Genomic DNA, 22405 nt, shown 5'->3' with positions numbered 1-22405 from the left:
TATCATCCTTGGTGTGAACGGTTCTTTAGATTTTTTTTTTATAAATGATAGATTCATAAACAGCCTTTTCCTCTTGTTTATTTAAGTCAGGTCATCTTCATTTATAAAGCGCTTTTTGCAGACTGTTTCAAAACAGCTTTACAGTGATAACAGGAAATTGAATGAACAGAGATTGTTTTGGCTTTACAGCAGCTCTAGAATAAAGTTATATTGTCCAGTTTAAGTACGTTTTTGATTTATTCATTTCCATTGTAAAATAATTTGGTATTAACTAAGGGGCTGTTTTCAACTGAAAACAGAAAACTTTTCATGCGCTCTGGCCGTTCATTTACACAGCTTTGGTGGCCTGAGAACTCAAACTTTGAAATAGGGTTCAAAGTGCAAGTTTTGAAAACAATACCATTATACCACAATACACCTCTGTGTAAATGTCAAAAACATGAATCTGTGAAAACAGTGACAGCATTCACATATTACAAGTTTAGTCTATAGGCATGTGCATTTGAATGCGGGTGCATAGTCTTTCTTTACAAAGTGACATCGCCAAATTACTTGTCTGGCCTGCATAATATAGTGTTTTTAGTCGTTTCCACGGATCCATGTGAACGGGAATCATTTTGATAACATTGTCATCTGTACAGGGGGAAAGGGAAGGGGAGGAGGCCGAGGAGGAAGAGTCTAGTTGACACAATCTCTGCTTGACACTTTAGGGCTGCGTTGTCGTCGTGTCCAGGCGCAGGTCCACCATCGGATCTGAATACAGCCTGGATCCGGCAGACTACGGTAAACCTCGGGATAAACAGAGAGACTAATATTAGCGTAGATGCCATTCTTCTTATGATGTAACGAGTTCATGAGGATTTATGGGAAGTGTTCCCAGTTCCGGCTGACCTAATCTATGCAGCCTAACATTGAATTATAGAAGTCTAGAATGTGTTATGTGAATGCTAGGTCAAAGAGATGTATTTTTAGTCTAGCTTTGAACTGACAGAGTGTGTCTGCTTCCCGGACAATGTTAGGAAGACTGTTCCAAAGTTTTGGTGCTAAATAGGAGAAGGATCTACCGCCAGCAGTTGATTTTGATATTCTAGGTATTATCAACTGGCCAGAATTTTGAGATCGCAATAGACGTGAAGGACTATAATGCGTTAAGAGCTCGCTCAAGTACTGGGGAGCTAAACCATTTAGTGCTTTGTAAGTAATCAGCAATATTAAAAAATGTATACGATGTTTAATAGGGAGCCAGTGCAGTGTTGACAGAACCGGGCTAATATGGATGTGGCGAGGGGGGCGTGGTTCAGCGAGGTCTGCAACGGGAGAGAGAGAGACAGGAGATGAGCGGTACGTAAGTGGGTCAAGTACAAAATGACATAAACCTGTGTCTCGTTCGATAATTGTCGTGAAGGGAGCAGATAAAAGCCACCTGGAAACAGGAAGCAAGGAGAGAGAGAAGCTGAGGACTCGTGTGGATGCTGAATACTCGGGAGAGCTGCGTGTGAACTGTGTTTGAGTTTGTGTGAGCGCGACTATTGTTTGGTACTTTGAATTATCGAAATAAAACACGAGTCCTCAGCTTCACAGCAGCTCTTAAGCAGATCTTATATCAGAAGATATATAGTATATAGTTTTTAAGGCCTTTCTTTACGCAATCTTGCTCTTTTTCCACGAAATGTGAAAAATGTCTAGTTTTGTTTTCTGGCTGCTCTCTTAAGGGCCTTAACGAGAGTGTGCTCGTTATAACACGGCAGTAGACTATTTTCTTTAATCTTCTTTAAGCGCAATGGAGCAACTGTGTCTAAAGTGCTGGAAAAGAGAGAGTTAAAAGTTTGTCGGAATTTCGAGTTCTTCTAAGCTATCTGGGATGCTGAGATGATGAAACTGATCAGAAAGATCATTAATAAAGCAATCTTTAGTGGCAGAAGTGATAGGTCTCACATATTTGTAACACGGAGTCGGCTTTGCAGCCTTGGCTAAATGAAGTTTACACAAGACTAGATAATGATCTGAGATGTCATCGCTCTGCTGCAAAATTTCAACGTCATCAACATTTATTCCATGTGACAAGATTCTATCTAAAGTATGATTACAACATTGAGTAGGTCCTGACACGTGTTGTCTAACTCCAATAGAGTTCAGAATGTCTCTAAATGCCAATCCCAATGCATCTTTTTTATTATCTACATGGATCTTAAAATCACCAACAATTATGACTTTATCTGCAGCCAATACTAACTCTGATAGAAAGTCAGCAAATTATTTGATAAAGTCTGTATGGTGCCCTGGTGGCCTGTATACAGTAGCCAGCACACATCTCAAACGTGATTTATCATTTACACTAGATAGTGTTACATTAAGCACCAACACTTCAAAAGAATTATATTTGAAACTAGAGACCTCAGTAATTCTGAAGATATAAATTACAGCAACACCTCCCCCTTTGCCTTTCAGACGAGGTTCATGTTTATAATAGTAATCTTGGGGGGTGGACTCATTTAAAGTAATGTAATCGTTAGGTTTTAGCCAGGTTTCTGTCAAACACAGCACATCTATGATCTGTAATCATATAATTTACAATAAGTGCTTTTGAAGTAAGGGATCGAATATTCAGCAACCCAAGCTTTATCATTTGTTCATCTGTATTATATGTTTTTTATCTGTTGAACATAAATTACATTTTTAAACTGAAATGGGTTTGAGAGTTTTTTGTTTTCACTGATTCAGGGAACAGACACAGTCTCTATGTGATGATATCTAGGTGAAAGAGTCTCTATGTGTTGGGACTTATCTGACTACTATGACGTGAGACAGCTAGCAGACGGTCGGTTTAGCCAGTCTGTCTGCTTTCTGACCTGGGCCCCAGTTTGTCAAGGTTCAACCCTAAAGCTAGGTTTATACTCGCTGTGATCGCACAAGCGTGAAGCTGCGCGCGGCAAAAATGACGTCACCGGCAGTCGTGTGCAAGGCCCCATTCCGCTTGTTGCTGAACGACTTCGAGGCGAATCTAGCCGAGCGTGTCTCATCACACCGGCACCTAGTTTGCACATCTAAATTAGTTGCTTATATTTACAAAATGAGCATACAATAGCATAATAAGCCCTTTTAATTAACATAAAGGTCCTTGTTTAATAAAAATGTTCACAAAACTTAATTAAATATTTAGTGAAATTTAGAAAATATTTAAGAGATTGTTAATTTAGTTGTGTACATGCATGTTCTCATATCCATATTTTGTTCTCAATGTCACAAGTTATAATCTCAGGGTTTACTGGATTTTACACGATTTGTTTGTAGTGTGGTATTGGTGGTGGTGTACTAGAGTAAACATTGCCACTTGTAAACCTTTCTTCTTCTCACCACTGAATTCCTGATGGTTTAGAGGACAATTACTCAAGTCGCCCCCTGTCGTTTCAAAGAATAGTACAACGGCATGCGCGTAGAGTATAAATGCCTCATCCGTTTGGGGAGGCTCACGCTGCGGAGCCAGGCGAAAGTATAAACAAGCCTGTGTGCATTATTACTAGAGAGAAGAGCAGCACCATCCCAGGAGGGATGAATACCATCTCTTTTCAACAGGTCAGGTCTGCCCCAAAAACTTTTCCAATTGTCTATGAACCAGACAATTGTCTAGTAGACAGCCAGCCATTGAGTGAGCATAGTCTACTAACCATCTCATCACTCCAGCGAACAGGAAGGGGGCCAGAGCAAATTACAGTGCCTGACATCGTACTTGCGAGTTCAAGTCAAATATCATTAGCGCCGACGTGAATAATAATCTTAGAGAATTTACGATTAGCATTAGCCAGCTTTTTTTAAATTTGCTTTGATGTCAGGCACTCTGGCTCCTGGCAAACATGTGACTGTGATGGCTGGTGTCTCTATTTTCACGTTCCGTGTAATAGAATCGCCAATAACATTCAACAGGATTCACAGTGGGTGTTTTACTGAGTGGGTAGAAACTATTTGAAGTTGTAATTGGAACGGAACAGCGGTGTTTTGTCCCGCGACTACAGCGCCTCATCGTCACCCAGTTGCCCTGCTGCACGGGCTCTGCGGCCGGAACCGAACCATGTACAGAGTTCACTAAGCTAGTCGCATCCAGAGCAGTATCTAAAGCCCTTGCACTCTTACTCTCCTCGATTAAAGCTTGGATGTGTGTCTCTAGTTCTGAAATCTTCTCCGTCAGCCTGACTATCTCCCTGCATTTATCACATGTGAAGCCCTCAGTGCTGACAGAGAAGGCTATGCTATACATGTGGCAGGCAGTGTAAGTGACAATAACAGGAGAAGTCATGACTCACCGTGTTTGTTGACTGATCCTACTCACCACAGTTGTTTGATGGCGCAAGAGAAAAAAGACGGCATGTACGGATACCAGGTTAACAGGCTAGGGCTAGCAAAATGTTTGCACGTTGTGTCAGCGATAACGAGCTAGCAATGTAAGGTTAATGTGACAGATAAATATTAGATAATATCAGATATAGTGTGATGATTAAGTTATACTAATCAATATAAACAGCAAGGAAAGATAGGGAATAGAGATTAAAACAAAGCTATACGGAGCAACAAACACAATCCACTCTGCAACAGTGAAAACTGTACGGTTTGTGCCAAATCTAATAATGCATCTAGAATCTAATTAAATATCTGCAACATCCCAGTGAATCCATTTACTGTGATCATGTTCTCATTATGAATGTGGACGGATGAGTCACAATGACTTGAGTCAGAAGAAAATCCCATAATGAATCACTGCATCTCATTTAAAATCATACAAATAAAGGCCAGGTAAATGTAAGGCATGTACGACAGCGAGTATGAATTTATATGACAGCTGGAGTGTGTAAAGGGGTTTGAGCTTGTCATGCTTATGTGAACTCGGACAACAAGGAAGAGAGGATACAAATGCAGATATATATGTTTATAATAATGACCAAAAGATATCAAACATGGAAAACAGAACTAAACAAACCATCACAGAAGCAGAAACACAGAGGAAACACGAGGGCTTATACACACGAGTAATAAGACTGACAAGACACACCAGCAAACAATCAAGGGGAAACAAAGCAAAACTACAAACTAACAGACTACAACACAAAAGCACAAAGAACACAAACAGGAGATCCATAACATGACACGTCTCATGGCCATCAAACAGGAAAACACAGTCGTTGTACTTCAATACTCTCTTTATTACAAAATCTTATATTGCTGAGGTTTACACTGTACAAAGGACAGTATATCATACATCGCTGTATTTACAAAATACACTTCTGTATATCAGAGCTAAAAGGCAAACGACTTCAACCACCGCAAGCATCAAATAAGGCAAGAATACTGTATCGACAGTACAGAGATGCATTTGAAAGAGCGATTCATACCCTGAAGAAAAGCGTCATGACTCAAAAACATCAGCATGAAAATAGACATTTGCCATAGAAATATTGACAGAATCATTGTTTCTCCTTCTTCAATGACTCACAAACAGTCTCATAAATGTACAGAATCTGAGAATGGGTTTTGTGCTTGTAAACACGCACCAGTCGACAGAGATCTATAGTGTGTGTGTGTGTGTGTGTGTGTGTGTGCGTGTGTGTGCGTGTGTGTGAGAGACAGCGCTCGTCATGGACAGGTTGTTGACCTCCATGTCAACAGATGTTCACTGCACCCTTGTGTCCCCATAGACCTCTCTATCTGACCTCATTCCCATCAAAGCATCTGCCGCTCTCAGGTAAACACCACGGTAACAATCCGAATACTGTAGAAAACGTATAGTATCTAATAGCTTCAGTCTTTTAACAGAGCTGTTGACATTATTAAAGTGAATGCTGATGACAGAATCGTGTCCAATCATTAACACTTCAGATTAAGATTTCATAAAATTGGCACATATTCAGCATGTTGAGGTTTGTCCCTGCTAATCACACACTATATCACTGTTTATATACAGTGGGGTCCAAAGGTCTGACGATCTGGGACTCGAAATACAGTTTAAACCTGGAGAGAAAAGGAAAGTTTTAAGTTTCTTTATTCAGAGCTGCTGAAAGACTGACGCATGCATCTTCATTTCTACACTGATAACAGAATTTGTAATGAAAACTAAAATTAAATGATAAAAAAAATGAAGTCTTTTCAATATTGCATCAGACTTTTTGGACCCAACTGTATGAATATAAATGTCATATTGTAGTTTATAGTGTTAGAACAGTCTGTCAGTGTGACTGCAGCCGATGATGATGATGATGAAGATGATGAAGCTTTCTTTAGACTGCTATTAAACTCCCTGATTTCTCTTGTTCTATAAACACACACTGCTTTGAAACAATGCGTACTTTACATATAAACTCTCTGTATCCTGATGTAAGGCTTTGGAAGCATCAGAAATATCTGTATTGTATTATTATTAAATCAGAGTGCAGCTATAAATGTGTTATTAACATTGGAGAGCTCTGGTTTGTATTCCTCCAGTGTTGTAAGCAGAATCAACCTTTAGAAAAATGTGAAGCATGTGATGAAGAGAAAATGAATTAAAAAACAAAACCCAGTGCACTGTGTGTTTGGATGCAGAGCGTGTGCTTGTTCTATTGCCGTCTATCTGGTATAAATGTGTCTCATGCACACACTATCACATTCATTCAAATGCACTGGAGAGTTTCATACAAAATAATGCACAAACTCTAACTGTAAGAACATCTAGTATGTACAGTTCATATAAGATGTTGGCTTAGGATGCATAAAAAAATGACGCCTTGCAAAAGATCACTTGAGGCTTTGAACGTTTCCGCAGCGCCACAGAATCCTTCATGTTTCAAAGACCGTGGACATTCACAACCCATTTGCTTCAATGACTTGAGTGGGAAAGCAATGCAGGACGGCACCTGAACTTCTCCAGGAGGAAGTGATGTGATGGTGAGAAGTCTTTAAAAGAGCGTGAAGTGAGCAAGGGCAGGAATGTGTAATGAAAAGGTAAATCAGTCTGTCAGATGAGAATCGTAATGCTTAGCGAACAGGGAACGTTCTGGCGAGGTTCTCTCAGAGTTACCAACAAACGTTCTTCCAGTAACGTTTACAGAACGTTCCTTCAAAGTTATCTGGTCTTTAATAACGTTCGTTATTTATACATCGTTCATGGAACGTTTTTTTACCTGAAACGTTTAGTTGGACGTTCGTCTAACGTTTTTTAAATGTTACTGCTATTTTCAGAACGTTCAGAGAACAGTTAAAAGTAACGTTCCCATAATGTTTGCAAAATGATCAAACGGATCGACCCATTAACATTCGCATGACCACGAAAAATAAATAAATAATGTTTTTAAAACATTTTTCAAAAATGGACATTTTGAACTATAAGGGAAATAACGTTAGCAAAACGTTCTCAGAATGTATTATTGGGTATAAAGGGAAGACACGGCTGATTCTGTCCACCTGCAGACGTGGTTCCTACACCTCCTCCTCTTTGGTCTCCTCCTCTTCTCCGACTGAAGGCACATTGGAGCTGTGAGCGTGCGTCCCCGCAGTGCTGCTCATGCCGAGCCTGGCCGCGAAGCCCGAGGCCACGGACGAGTTGCTGTCCGCCTTGGTCTGCGTGCTGCTGCTGCGGGCGATGGCGTGGACCCTGCGCTCCAGGCCGCTGGTGTGATGGGGCGCTCTGATGCCGGCGTCCTGCGCTTTGCCCTCCAGGAAGTACGTGAGCATCTGACCTTTGCCCTTCACGCTGACATTGCCACGGCACACCAGATCATAGTCGGTCTGAAGCTGACGGTAGACGTCATCCGTCACCTGGAGGAGCATTTATGTTCAAATCAATATACGTACATGCGTATTTATATCTGCGTGCGTGTGTAAAGATGTACAGTATGTTCCTCGTCCACAGTTATTTTGCATGCAGAAAAATCAATTCAGGACCTTGAAGATGTTTGCAGTGACATTATTTAATATTATGACTCATTAAGCAGCGCTAAAGGTGCGTCCCAATTTGTATATGTATGCACTATTCGCTCCGTGCACGGCGACCGTTGACGTTCGAACTTGAGTGTGTGGGCCAGTACTTCCTGTGATCTGACAGCGAGAGCGAGAGACAACAGCGACCGACTTCCATTACCACAGAGATATTTTTTCACAATGAGTGTTTTTAGGATTCAAGAGAGGCGACTTGCCTTTCAGAGGGTGACAGCCTCAGCACTTCATCGTTGTGTGCCGTTATGTACCAGTTCGTCACGTTACAACAGTTAAGTCAGCTTTCATGCATTCCCCGTTGCCGCTGCGGTACGGGCTGAGTGGATACAGGAGATCCGGAGGGAGGAATTCAACCCGACCAAATGTTTAAATGCATATAATTTTCAGTGTATTTCTCCTGTGCGTTTCTGTGCTTTCTATTACTGCATTTATTTTGTGCAAGTGAGATGAGTAAAGATCATGAATCATTATCTGTCTGGTGTTTTTAAGCAGCACATATACAGTATTGTACTACGTGTAAAATATACACAAACTTACCCATGTTAAATTGTTTGTGGTACCTACAGTTAAAAATGTAAATGTAAAATATGTGATGATAATATTGATCGAGCGATTGATGCAAGTAAATAAAAATATATGCTCAGAATTGAGAAAATAGTATTAACAGAGATCAGTTGTAGCCTATCACAGGGCAAACATGTGAATGTTCACGGTGCATTTTATGCAAACAACTCTAATCGTAGTTGTAACTCTATATTTACAGTAGGCATAATTGTCATTGCGTATGCAGCATGAGTCAAATACAATCTTCTGTTCGTGAACAGTTGTATTTCATTCTGACTATGCATCCGTGCATTTAATTGCCATTGGCTCCTGTGATAGTAATATGGATCTTAGTAGTATTTTAAGTGATAATTGATTCTATAAACAACTATAAAAGATCATTTTCGGCTTTCTCCGGCTCCCTGCACCGGGCGTAATGCGAAACCGGAAGTGTCTACGCGTACACTCGCTGATCCGAAATTCAAAATGGCGGCCACGTGCAACTAGTCCATTCTATGATGTTTTTAAGTATAAATAGTGTGAGTAGTGTGTTCACACTGAAAATTACAAAAAGAAAAAGTGCACTTTAAATACCCGGATGATGCACTAAATTAACAGAAAAAATGAAGTGTGGAACATCATGCACTTTTTGCTGTCGCAGCTTTAATAACGTGGGGGGGGGGGGGGGGGGGGGGGGCATCAGACTTTTTTGTAGTGATGGGAAGTTCAGATCATTTTACTGACTCTCTCGTTCATCAAAATGAACAAATCTTTATTTAAGTCTTTTGTTCATTTAAGTGGCTTTAAATGTTATACTTTTAACAGCCAAATTCCCTGAACACACCTGCGCAACCTTGATCATATTTTGAATTAAGAAATCATTATAATTCAGCCAAAGATAATTCACAGGGAACATAAATAATTTACTTTACCTTCCGAGTCTTGGTTCATCTGTCACGTGACAGACGCAATGACTAGTTTTTTGATTCTCTGCCTGTTTTCTGGACTGACCTATTGCCTGTGTTTTCTGCCCTACTGCTCATTTGGATTGTTTGCCCATTTCTTTGACCTTTTGCCTGTTGTATGGATTACGATTCTGGATTGTCCCAATAAATCTGCCTTTGGATCTTCAACCCTAGACTTAAAGCAGTTTGTGACAATGCTAACATTAAAAATAAAGACATTTTATAAAAAAAATATTTTATTTGCATTACACTAATAGTTTATTGCTATGAAAATAATGTCACAAATGAACTGTAACTGCAGGTTTTTATTTATTTATCAAATTTAAGGCTTTTAAAGACCTGCACAAATAAAATGAATACTGTGTGTCTGGGTAGGGCAATGTCTATGATAACATCCGAACCATAAAATGACTAAAAATGCAGATTTAAACAACTTTACAGTTCAAATTGCCTAATTCACTGCAAAAAGATGCTTTTCTAACTTAGTATGTTGGTCTTGTCTCCAGTCCAAATCACTAAAAGTGAGTTTTTTTTGCCTAAAACAAGCAAAATGATCTGCCAATGTGGTAAGAAAAATAATCTTGTTTTCCATTTGAATTAAGATTATTTTTCTTTTCCATTTGATAATTTCCAGATCATTTAGCTTGTTTTAGCAAAATTATCTGCCAATGGGGTAGGAAAAATAATTCTTGTTTTAAGCAAAAACTCACGAAATTTAGTTTTTTTTTATTTATTTTTTTTAGAAAACAAGATATAATTTCTTATGTCATTTTACTTATCTAGTAAATGCTTCTTGATTTAAGAATTTGTAGGTATTTGACCTGGAAACAAGACAAAAATATTTATTAAAAAATGATTTTTTTTGCAGTGTACATGATTTGATAAAAAAAAAATGTAAAAGTTTAAAATGACAAACTTTCCATTTCAGCCTGTAGACATTTTGTAAAAGAAAAGGGATGAGTAAAAATGATTTTTTTGTATAAAATGTTAAGGATCCTAAAAGTAGGTCTTACTTTCTTTATGCAAAATGTGTGTTTTTTTTCTTTAAATTTGACATGCGACCTGAACATGTTTGTTGTGCAATTCCTCCATAAAGACATAAATCACATGCATCACCGTGTCTGGCACATACGAGTACCTGGATCTTCCCCGGGACCCCAGTGCTGTCCATTCGGCTGGCCACGTTCACCGTGTTCCCCCAGATGTCATACTGTGGCCGTCGAGCCCCGATCACCCCCGCTACCACTGGACCCACGTTAATACCTGCGCATTCAGAGAATCAAACATCAGAACACATCCTCAACCGCGTCTGCATTACCTGACAACGGGGACATGAGGGCACTTGAACAAATGATTGATAAATAAATAATGATAGATAATGTCCCAAAATATGATTCCAGAAATTAGGTTTTGATTTTGAGGTTGTTGCATTGCCGTGTCTTTAATAGTATTGTAGAAGAAGTATAGTAAAACTTTATTCAATATTTTCAATATTTTTATATGATTTAAATATTTAAAGAGTTAGTTTTTACAAATTAACATTCTGTCATTACTTTCTCATTTATGCAATCGCCAGATCCTTTTATCCAAAGCAACTTGTATTGCATTGAAGTTATACTGTACATTTGACATGTTTTACATCAGTTCATGATAGAAAATGTCATTCCAAACCTCGTTTATTAAATGTTTAATGTTTCAACAGTTTTTGCTCACACAATGAAAGTCAGTGGTGTCCAGAACAGCAAACACAAACCACACTGACCTTCACTGAACGCAAAATAAAGCACTGAAAGCTTTGTACGTGCACAACATGAGGGAGAGGAAATGATTGTCATTTTTTTCTCACATATTTCAAAAGAGGTATATTCTAAAATGTAATTCTTGCTTCTCTTCACAAATGGTAGGAAAAGTGCAGATTTGGCGGAGGGACTGAGGCGAACACAGCAGTAAAGGTTGATCAAAGCTTACCCACTCTCAAGACAAAGTCATTATATGACTGATAGTTGATTTCATCAAGAACGTCAAACATTTCAATGGCATAGTCTGCTATGGTGCTCAAGTGGGCAACACTGGATTTCTTTGCCTATGAAGGAGAAAAAACAAATAATGTTCACAGATGTTCTGTAGGTATTTCTGCATGTTTAAATATGCGTCTGGTTTAGTGACCTTGGTCCCGATGGTGGGCACCAGCCCCACCGCTGCCATGTATGTGCTGCCGATGGTCTTGATCTTCTCGATGTCCTTGTAGCACTCTTTGTCCATGAGCTGCAAAACAGGGGAAACAGGCCTTGAATAGATCAGGAGTGCCAGCATGATCACAGGAATGTTTGACGGTGTCCTGTAAAAGTAGGAGAATGACCTCGTCGAAGTCAGCAATGATCTCGTTGAGCAGTCGCAGGCACTCGACGCCCATGTTGTTTCCATCCAGCTCGATGTAGAAGTCGTTGAAGTTGGGAATGGAGGCAAACAGCACTCCCACCTGAGCATAGGACTGGTAGTAAAGATCCTGCCACACGAGAAGCAGACAGTCAGCTCAGCGATCTCTTACATTAGTGTGCTCGTGACATTGATTTGAAGGCCTCTCACCATGTTTCTGGGGTTGGACAGAAGGAAGTGTTGTGCCACGTGAGCGGGCAGCAGGTTGAAGAGAATCCTCTTGTTGTCCAGCTTGACTTTCTCCATGCCGTCTCTCTCCTCCTCGGCCTGAACACACACACACACACACACACACACGTTCAGTGGGATAATCCCAGCGGACAGGGAACGTTCTGTCAAAGATATGAACAAACGTTCTTCCTGTAACATTAATAGAACGTTCAAAGGTATCTGGTCTTTAATAATGTTCTCTAAATGTTCGCACAAAAGCATTATTTATACATCATTCATGGAGCATTTTTTTTTTCTGAAACGTTTTAGTTGGATGTTCTTCTAACATTTTTTAAATGTTACTTGTTTCAGTTCGTTCAGAGAACATTATATTTACATGATGGGGGTTGAACTTCTGCGTTCCTGAGAAACGTTTCGTTCACTTGCAGGAAATAATATGAGGTGGGAGGAAAAACTACATCTCAGTGCTTTTGCAACTAAACACAAAAATTATTTACGAATCTTTTATTGTTAATCAGTGGTTCGGTATTAAACTGTCAAAGTCACGTGATTTCAGTAAACGAGGCTTCATTATGTCATAACTGTTTCCAAACGTTTGGAAATGTCACTGGTTCACCACTGGGGGGCGATGATCTCTGTGAACCCATGAATCATGCAGATTCACTGAGACTGAACAAGTGTTTGTGGGTTTTACCTGATCTCTGATCATATTTATACATTTGTAGATGTTTTAATTGGGTATTTGTATAATTAAAAGAAATAATAGTAGTTAATAGTCTCTGTTTAGCTGAGCCATCCATAGAACAAACAAAACAAGCCCTGAAAATCTATAAAATAATCTATATTATACAGACACTTAATATTTAATAGTATTAGATGACTCATTAATTGCATCTGATAGGTTATACTTTCACTTGACATTTGTAATGGGTTTGTAGAAGCTGTTTTATGCATTTACACTGTTCTGCCCAGCGTGTGTCGCTTTGAACACTTCGAAAAAGTGAATCATTTTGCAAAGCAATTGGTTCAATTGATTCGAAGGTTTGAAAAGCTTTGTTTCTCCCATCACTATCAGACATCAGTCCAAGGGGATCCATCAGAGCAAACGTGAAAACAGGCAAAAAGCCCAAATAATCCAAATAAGGGAAAATCAAGTCCAATACACATGTAAGGTCAAGCACAGGTAAATCCAGTCCAAATAATAATCCAAAACAATAAGAGATGTTTGCGAGGCAAGACCTTAAAATAGGTCACCGGTCATTAGCCTGATGCAATACAGGTGCAATGTCAAAACTCAGGGAAAGAGACCTCTGGTGGCGCTCAAGTAACTTTGCAACTGCATGTTCACTAACTCTCATTAGAGTATCAGTAGACTGCTGTGCTGTTAGGTTAGGGTTGATAAAAATGCGGTCTCGGTGCGGTTTCCCAAAAAAAATAAAAAAACACTTACATAAAACCCAATGGGGAAAAAATGCTGTTAATGTTCTTTCACAGCATCTTTTATAAATATTTTTTTTTTTTATAAAAAATGTAAACTTAGGGCCATTAATTTCAAAACTCAGAGTGGAATATCGAAATAAGGTGTTACCCACAATACTTTTGCCAAGAGAACTTATTTAATTTAAAAATAATAATAATAATTCTCCTATCTCATATTTTTCCATCACCATGTCCCTCCCTGCTGTGTTCCACAGGAGATAAGACAATCCTGTTAAAGTTTTATCACAGCACCTTTTATAAATAAAACAGTGTTTAAAAAATGTAAACTTAGGGCCAGTACACTAGCGTAACTTCACTGATATTATTATGACTACTTTCTGTTGAAATGCTGCTTGTTCTGCTCATTTAATACATTTAAATAATGTAAAAATATGTATTCAAGAATCTTGATCTGTGACAGACATCGGCTCAGAAGGGATAGGACAGTGAGATTATGGTGTTGGTGTTGGCAGGGTTTCTTGTTCCTCTGAGTGCGTCAGCAGCTGATCCGAGCACAGGCTGGGGTTCTCCACGTACCTGAGTGGCCCAGAGGAAGTCGAGCCGGAGTTTGAGGTCCATCTGTCTGGAGTGAAGGGCCAGAGCGGTGGAGAAGAGCAGCAGGGACACCACGGGCTCCAGACCACGAACACTCAGCCAGCCCCAACTGCTCTCCAAAACACACATCAGCAGAGAGTCAACACACTGATCCATACTGCAGAAAAGTTTTAGCTGAAAGCGCTGTCGTGTAAACGGCCCCTGAGAGAACCTTCCCAGAATGCTGAAGTTCTGAGAACGCTCCATGTTAGCTGGGTAATGAGTCGTACATTCTGCAGTCTTGTTTTCGAGTGGACTTTAGTTTAGTTCAGTTTAACTTTATTGTTCATTCTGTTTGTCGCAGAGCGGACATTTGACACTTGTATCATCCGTATCTCCGAAAATAGGAGATATGTCTCCTACAAAATATCCCAAGGCACTCACGTGGTTAAGCGTAAAAAGGCCTTTAATAAATTGGGCTAATTAATTGAAACATTGTTGGGAAGGCTGTGTCAAAGCTGAAACACATTTTTTAAATGGTTTAATCAATCAATCATTTATTTATAGAGCACGTTTAAGACACAACCGAAGTTGACCAAAGTGCTTTACAAGGAATAAAAGAAACTCAAAAATAAAACCAATATACATAAATACCAGACAAGCCAAAAAGCACTCAATAGAATAGGTTGCCCATCATTATGGGCACTAAGGTTTTGGTTTAATTATTTAGGCAACTTTATTAAAGTTTTTGGTAACACTTTATTTTGATGGTCCCTTTTGAACATTCTGTTAACTATAAGTAACTTTGCAACTACATGTCAACTAGCTCTCATTAGAGCATTAGTAGACTGTCTGCTTAATATCTGCTAACACTTCATTGTGTTGGTCCTCCAACAGACTTTCTACTGACTATAAGTAACTTTACAAGTTCGTGTCAACTTATTCTAACCCGAACCCTACCAGTCTACTAATACTCCACTAACACCCTAATGAGTTAGTAGACATCTTATCGTCACTTATCATCAACAGAATGTGTTAAAGGGACCATCAAAATAAAGTGAGACCAAAGCCGCTTTTCCACCGAAATTACCCGGAACAATTTGTCCCAGGAACTTTTTTCCCAGGAACCTTTTTTGCCCCAGACCGGTTGCTTTCTGCGTTTACACCGCGGTCTAAAGTACCGGGAAGGTAAACTGCGCGCAACTGCTCCTCCCAGTCTGCGACGGACAGTAAGTTAATCAGTTTTGAGCGCCACATTTATAAGTTTGGAGGAGATTCAAACTGTGCTGCAGTTATTGGTTTACTAACGAGGTAATTAACATAACAAAATAGACGAGCACTGATACTAAAGCGTGTTCAGAAAGCTCGTATGCGTATAAAATTAGACAAGGCATGTTGTGAGATGACTGGGACGAACGCGCAAAAATGTCCTTTTGCGCAAATACGCTTAAAAAAAGCCTGAACCCCGTCTATCAATCATAAATAGTGACAGTCTTGTAAATAGTTGTTTGTTACCAACCTCAAAGCGCTATTCCAATCCTGTTATAGTAAATTTGTAACATGGTTTGCCTTGCAATAGATGACAATGTGTAAACATAATGACTTAATATTAAAAGCTGTGGCAGAAAAGAGACGAGCACTGATAAAGCGTGTTCAGAGCTCGTAATGCTAACGTTAGATGGCTGTGACGAACGCGCAGAAAGTTTCCTCTTCCACAAATACCCAAATAATAAAGCCTGAAACTCGTCGCCAGTCCCCCAGTTTTTTTTATTAAATTCCATATTTGCAGACAGACAACTTTACTGCATGAAGCCACTTTTTAAAAGGGAGGTTAAAAATAAAGAAAATGCTGCGTGGAGTCATCCAACCAAAATGCGGCGTGAACACAACCAATCAGCTTGTGCAGCGCACAAGTCCCACCCCTGAAAGTTCCTGAACTTTGAAAAAGTACTACCTCGTGAGCAGGGACTATCGGAGGGGGAAATATTTACCCGGAACTTCATTTAGACCCTGGTTCCTGCGGTGTAAACACATCGAGTACCAGCCCAAAGTTCCTAGTTCCTGGGGAAAGTTCCTGCGGTGGAAACGCGGCTCAAGTTTTTTTTCACGTTTGACCAAAGTCATTTCACTCGGCGGCCATCTTTGAAATGCCTCTCGGACAAGCACATGCCAAAACTGTTCGCCAAGTTTACGATTAAATTTCATATTTGAAATCACCAATGAAATCTGACAAACGTCTCATAAATTTTGTTTCTTCACGCTCAAATCATGACAGAAAACGACATTTTTCAGCTGGATCAAGCTAAAGCGCATGCACAGTGGAAGCGTGTCTGACTGTTGACATGTGCTTACACCTCTGTAGAACACACACACACACATACTGTATATATATAGATATTTCTTCTAGCCATAGGAACTTTGAGTGTGTGCCCAGATGAGAGGATTTCAGAAGTAGAGGTTAGGGGATGGGTATATCCCAGACAGCAACATAGTGTCGGCCCAGATGCGGCCCACATCTGGCACCTGTGGATTCAACGCGTACCAGATGTGGGCCGGATCTGGGCCGACACTATGTTGCTGTCTGAGTATCTTTAAATATCACAATTGCCTGTTATTTTAAAGATATTAAAGATTGATATTTAGATCTTCCTTGTCTCCAGCGCTCGCTGCAACCATCACACGACACAGGGATCTATATAAAACCATGTTTTTGAGAGCTCAGTGCCCTGTGTCAGCCGTCTCTCACCCTGAAGAGTGTCTCAGTCCGCTGAGCTCCAGAACGGTGATGTACAGCACCACCAGCAGCAGTAACAGGATCATTTTGGGCAGCCAGGACACTCGCAGGAACAGCGCCATGGTCAGCGTGCCCACTATGCAGGATAGGAAGGCGTACTGGGCGCCTTCACACGGGAGCTCGGCCATGGTGCGGTTCAGCCCTCCGGCCGGGTCAATGATCACGATGGAGCGCGTGGAGTTAGCGGGCCAAAGCCATGGCAAACAACTTACCTGAGGGAGAGAGAGAGAGAGAGAGACTGATGATACTACACATGGCTTCTTTACAGTATTGAAATGGTGGGACTATTGGTGAGATGCTCAGAATGATTTTAAGGTGATTTACCACACTGGCCTGAGCCACAGCGTATATTAAGAGCACTATGAACACACATAGAATGGTCCGGATCTGTATGGTGAGGCACCCTGGAAAACACTGAGACAGACAGACAGAGATTAGAGAAGACTTGCATTGTGGAAGATCAGTTGTCGAAATATGAACAAGTAAATCTACTTAATTCTATGGTCAAATATCTTCATCTGTGTTAAAGATTAACAGCAGTTCTTATAGGTTTATGAGTAAGTTATGACAGAATTTAGATGTTTGGGTGAACTAACCCTTTAATGCAATTTTATATAGCAAATATATATTTGAAAAGCTTATGCCAGTCTTGAAGCTGAACATGAAACTAGTACGATATAGCTGGCCCGGGCGAGTGAGTTTCTTACCTGAACTCTCGTGATGTGCAGGTACATGATACACACGACTAGAAAACATATGCAGAAGACCAGCAACACCAGCACAACAGTCCCCCTGAGAGCCACAGACACAACAAAACATGAAAAATAATAATACTAGTCAATGCACAGAAGAACTGACAGTGTTATTTATATCAAGTTCAGCACAGATACTTCTTCTAATGACACCAACCTCAGTTTACAGTCATTAGTTAAGTATTGTGAAACAGAGAAAAATGGTATTGTGATATTCCGACGCATATATCGTGATTTAAAGGGGAGCGTGCAAACCCTACTGTCTGAGTCTGATCACTTCATTTCATTACAGAGCTGCAAGAATACAATACAAACAACAGATCACATTAAAGTGCAGCTTAAAATATTAATTATGACTAAAGTCTGTTTGGGGGGAAACTTATTGTATTAAACATTACAAATATTTAGAGCCCGACCGATATGGATTTTTGGGGGCCGATGCCGATGCCGATATTAACTCGAAAAGAGCCGATTTATAAGCCGATATTTAGATTTTGAAAATAAACTGGATATTAGACCCATTTCCTATAAACTGCACTTACACAACATTCAAAATATCTGCCTGTTCTATGTATGTGGGCTGTATAAATACAAACTTAAGATATGAAACGTAAAGTCCTTTGAACAAAAAAACAACAACAACAACCAAATCAAAGTTACCAGTTTTAAAAGACTTGGTTCATAAATATAACTTTGAATAGGACTGGAGACAAATTCTGTTAAGTTCTGATAAATAACAACAACAATCTCTCTCTCTCTCTGCGTCTCACGCACGCACGCACCTCTCTCTCTCTCTCTCTCTCTCTCTCTCAGCGTCTCGCGCGCGCACCTCTCTCTCTCTCTCTCTTTCTCTCTCTCAGCGTCTCGCGCGCGCACCTCTCTCTCTCTCTCTTTCTCTCTCTCAGCGTCTCGCGCGCGCACCTCTCTCTCTCTCTCTCTCTCTGCGTCTCGCGCGCGCACCTCTCTCTCTCTCTCTTTCTCTTTCTCTCTCTTTCTCTCTCTCAGCGTCTCGCGCGCGCACCTCTCTCTCTCTCTCTCTCTCTCGCTCGGCGTCTCAAATTGTAAAAAAAAAAAAAAAAATCACTTGTTACAGTGCGTAAATCAGACCTTTCAGGCTATAGCGAACGCAAATAAGCCTTATGCCAACATTATTATTAGCCTACAACTAAATTGTCGTCATTAAATAAGAAAACTAAATAATTGTGTAGATGATTTGCTTTGTGTAACCCGACATTAGGCCGAAGTATTTTTTGCACACAGTGCCGCGACCAATTCTGTTTCCTCACTCCTTTATGACTGCCTGCACATTCACTGTCCTCGCGGCGGCTGCAACTTGCGCTCTCTAAAATTAGCTTATCAATGCATATCTAAATTCGCGCCTTTCTGTATCTTTGAAAAAAGAAACAAAAAAGATGCCGCAGCCAATGAGAAGCCGGCGGGGGCTGGCTGCAGCACGACTCAATCTCCACGGACAGTTTTTAATATTTTATCAGACAATATGTACTCAATATTTTGCTTAAGTGTCATTTTCGGGACAATTAAGGCCGGATTCGGGACAACAGCTCAGATTTCGGGACTGTCCCGAATCTTTCGGGACTTCTGGTCACCCTACCATGAACTCACTTAACCGTTGTTCTCTCTGCGTGACTCTGGCTGGATCAGCCACGCGATGTGTGGCGCGTTATACAGGAGTGTTGTCAATTGGGACGTTGTAAAGCGCCCTCTGGACTCTGGACGACAAACTATATATCGCAAACACGCATAACATGGTTGAAGGCTGTTTCGTCCGTTTTTTTTTTTTTTTTTTTTTTTTTTAAATCGGCCGTAATAAATGCCGATACCGATAGATTGGAAAATGCCTAATATCGGCCGATAATATCGGCCTGCCGATATATCGGTCGGGCTATACAAATATTGCATGTCAGATATTTATGGAATATAGTACATGCATGTCTGACATTTTTTGATCACCGATTGGATCATTTTGCATGTGATGTCTCACACGATGAAAGAACATTTAGAAGTTGTGAAGAGTTTGACAGTTTCACTGAGAATCATCAGTTTTGATCATCAAGCCATGTGCGTTTCGTTATTGTGTAAATTGTAGACAATTACTCTTTTATACACATGCCCCAAAACACATGCAATTTGCTTAAATAATACATTCAAATCTGATGTGAACAAGAAACTAATTGTTCAGAGATCTGAATAACTCTTTAAAGAAAAAGACTGAGCATTGAGCCAAAGCGATTGAGAGAAACTAATGTCTAAAACAATGCATTCTCTAGATTGTCACTGTACGTGTAGCGCTGAGATTGGTTTTCACTGGAATAACAACCCTGTCAGCCTGAAGGGGGCGTCCTCATACTACTGACCATGGAGAGTATTTCTCTGTCACAACAATAACTCGTGTGGCTGAGTGAAACCCTGCTGTACGTACTGTGGTATGATGAGAAGGTAGAGGACGCCGAACAGAGCAGCAAGGACGAGAGACAGAACGACAGCGCCGGTGAAGTACTCGTCATTCAGCTGATGATACTAAAGACACACATCACACTGTCAATGCCATATTCACAGAGCACTTGCTTACACATGGTCAGAAAGAGAAGAGAAATGCTGAGCAGTTACAGCAGCTCAAATTCACGTAATTCAACCGAAATCCACGTTCATGGCTGAGTTTACACCATGTCCTAGCCAGACACAGCACTGCGAAGTGATAAAAGGCATATTTTTTTTTAAAGTTTTTGTTTTGTCTTAAACCATTTGTTTTTGTCTTAACCAGCCACAACAGTGATATGTGACGATTCTATTTTAGAAATGGTTTCTATTTCTGTAACTTCACGGCTGGCACAACAACATACAAAGTATGATAATGATAATCTCAGGTACAGATTGTGTGCTTTATTTAATGTTAACAGTGTCTAATGTGAGTTTGAATATCATTTATGGCCATACTGAAAGCGATAATGGATAATTCACCTCAGATCTTGAGAATAAATTAAAGGAAACAAGAACACTCGAACTGTGACAAGTGTATTCAAGAGTACTCTAAGACAAAGATGGTTTCGGTCTCTTAGTATGTATTTTTAATCATGTGAAAATGCTGTAATATTTATGAATTTTATAACGTGCCTATCCATTTGGTTGTGAGTCCAGTGTGCCTGCAGAGAAACTCCACCCACACACTCTTCTGATTGGCTGTGATTTGTGATTGATTACAGTGGACAGACAAACTCCTTGTTGTTGGAATCATATCGCTTTGTGTCTGGTTTGGACACAGTGGTACGGTCAAATTAGTGACATTTTTGCGAAATGTCACGGGCAATAAAGGTCCATTGTCTATTTTCAATAGTGTAGCGATGCATGAAGCACAGCTCACACTGAAGTCACTTTCAAACCAATCAGCTTTCTGTTGGTCAGTGCTGTGAATCCTCGACAACTTCAATCAGTTGTGAAACCTGCGAGTTCACACTTACATATAATTAAATAGAGTAAAGGTTATGCGTACTGCTCGAGGGGAGGACTCCAAGCTCGGAATTTTGGCCCGAACCCAGAATACCCCCCCATCCCAGGTTGGGATAGGAATAGTGTGAGGAGTGAGGAGATGGGGTGGTGGAAGGATGCTGGAAAACTGTTGTAGAACTGAGGTAAGTCTGCTGTATACAGGTGCTGGTCATACAATTAGAATATCATCAAAAAGTTGATTTATTTCAAGAATTCAACTTAACAGGTGAAACTAATATATTATATAGACTCATTACATGCAAAGTGAGATATTTCAATCCTTTATTTGTTATAATTTTGATGATTATGGCTTTGATGTATTAATCAAAGGTATTTGATGATACCTGCCCACACTGCCAAAAGAACCAAAACCTGGTTCAATGACCATGGTATTACTGTGTTATTACTGTGTGATTTCATGTAATATTCTAATTTTCTGGGATTTTGATTTTGTGGGTTTCATAAGCTGTAAGCCATAATCATCAAAATTATAACAAATAAAGGCTTGAAATATCTCACTTTGCATGTAATGAGTCTATATAATATATTAGTTTCACCTGTTAAGTTGAATTCTTGAAATAAATCAACTTTTTGATGATATTCTAATTTTATGACCAGCACCTGTATATACCTCCTGATGCTAATTGAGTTGACTGGATGAGCTCCTCCCATGTTAATTAGGTTAATTATATGAACGTGCTCTTCCCGAACTTTGTTAATAAAAAATTATTTGGGAAATCTTTCACTCTCACACAAAATTCCAGATTACATTTATTTCTACTGAAATAACTGGATTCCACCAGTAAAAATGTGCACATCCAACCGTGCGTCTGCAGCAGACTTCATTTAGTCCACCAGAACTGTTTAACCTCAGTACACGACACAGTGATGACTGATGACACGTGTTAATGAAGTGTTTATGGCTCTCACCCGGTGCTCTCTTTCAGAGTCTCTGTACATGAGCGTGAGGTAGTTCAGGTCAGCCGTGTCGGACTCCGTCTGCCGGGCCTCGATCAGACGGCTGATGTAGCGGTTGACGCGTGTCCCCGGGCTGCTCTGCGCGGCGTTGGCCGCCGTCGATGTGCGGTTCCTTAGCTTCTCCGGTGCAGAGCGGAGAACCCTCCTCTGCCAACGGACGATCACATCATGAAGCTGTGAAGCCTTTATCAGACTGTCAGTCCAAATCTGATTTTTGTGCATATCCGATTGGAATCCAATCATATATATGTGGCAAAAAAAATCACATTTTGGGCCAGATTAACTAAACAGGG

The 22405-nt window shown here is 40.1% G+C and overlaps 1 protein-coding gene across 1 annotated transcript in view; it reads right to left on the bottom strand.

Moving 5' to 3' along the window:
* Window positions 1–5173: 5173 nt before the first annotated feature.
* adcy1b (adenylate cyclase 1b) overlaps window positions 5174–22405 on the bottom strand; it is a 60572-nt gene continuing 43340 nt past the window's right edge. Inside the window, exons 9-20 of the mRNA XM_084410412.1 lie at window positions 22065–22259; window positions 20071–20168; window positions 17586–17670; window positions 17203–17292; window positions 16831–17090; window positions 14088–14214; window positions 12051–12167; window positions 11824–11970; window positions 11631–11729; window positions 11433–11547; window positions 10603–10727; window positions 5174–7779 (exon numbers count right to left, since the gene is read on the bottom strand). Coding sequence (XP_084266538.1) covers window positions 7441–7779; window positions 10603–10727; window positions 11433–11547; window positions 11631–11729; window positions 11824–11970; window positions 12051–12167; window positions 14088–14214; window positions 16831–17090; window positions 17203–17292; window positions 17586–17670; window positions 20071–20168; window positions 22065–22259 — 1797 coding nt within the window. The 3' untranslated portion in view covers window positions 5174–7440. The remainder of the gene's footprint in view (window positions 7780–10602; window positions 10728–11432; window positions 11548–11630; window positions 11730–11823; window positions 11971–12050; window positions 12168–14087; window positions 14215–16830; window positions 17091–17202; window positions 17293–17585; window positions 17671–20070; window positions 20169–22064; window positions 22260–22405) is intronic.

Source organism: Rutilus rutilus (assembly GCF_951802725.1).
Source record: "Rutilus rutilus genome assembly, chromosome: 6".
Taxonomy (NCBI): Eukaryota; Metazoa; Chordata; class Actinopteri; order Cypriniformes; family Leuciscidae; genus Rutilus; species Rutilus rutilus.
Note: the sequence above shows the minus strand (reverse complement) of the source record. Positions and strands in the feature narration are given on the sequence as shown.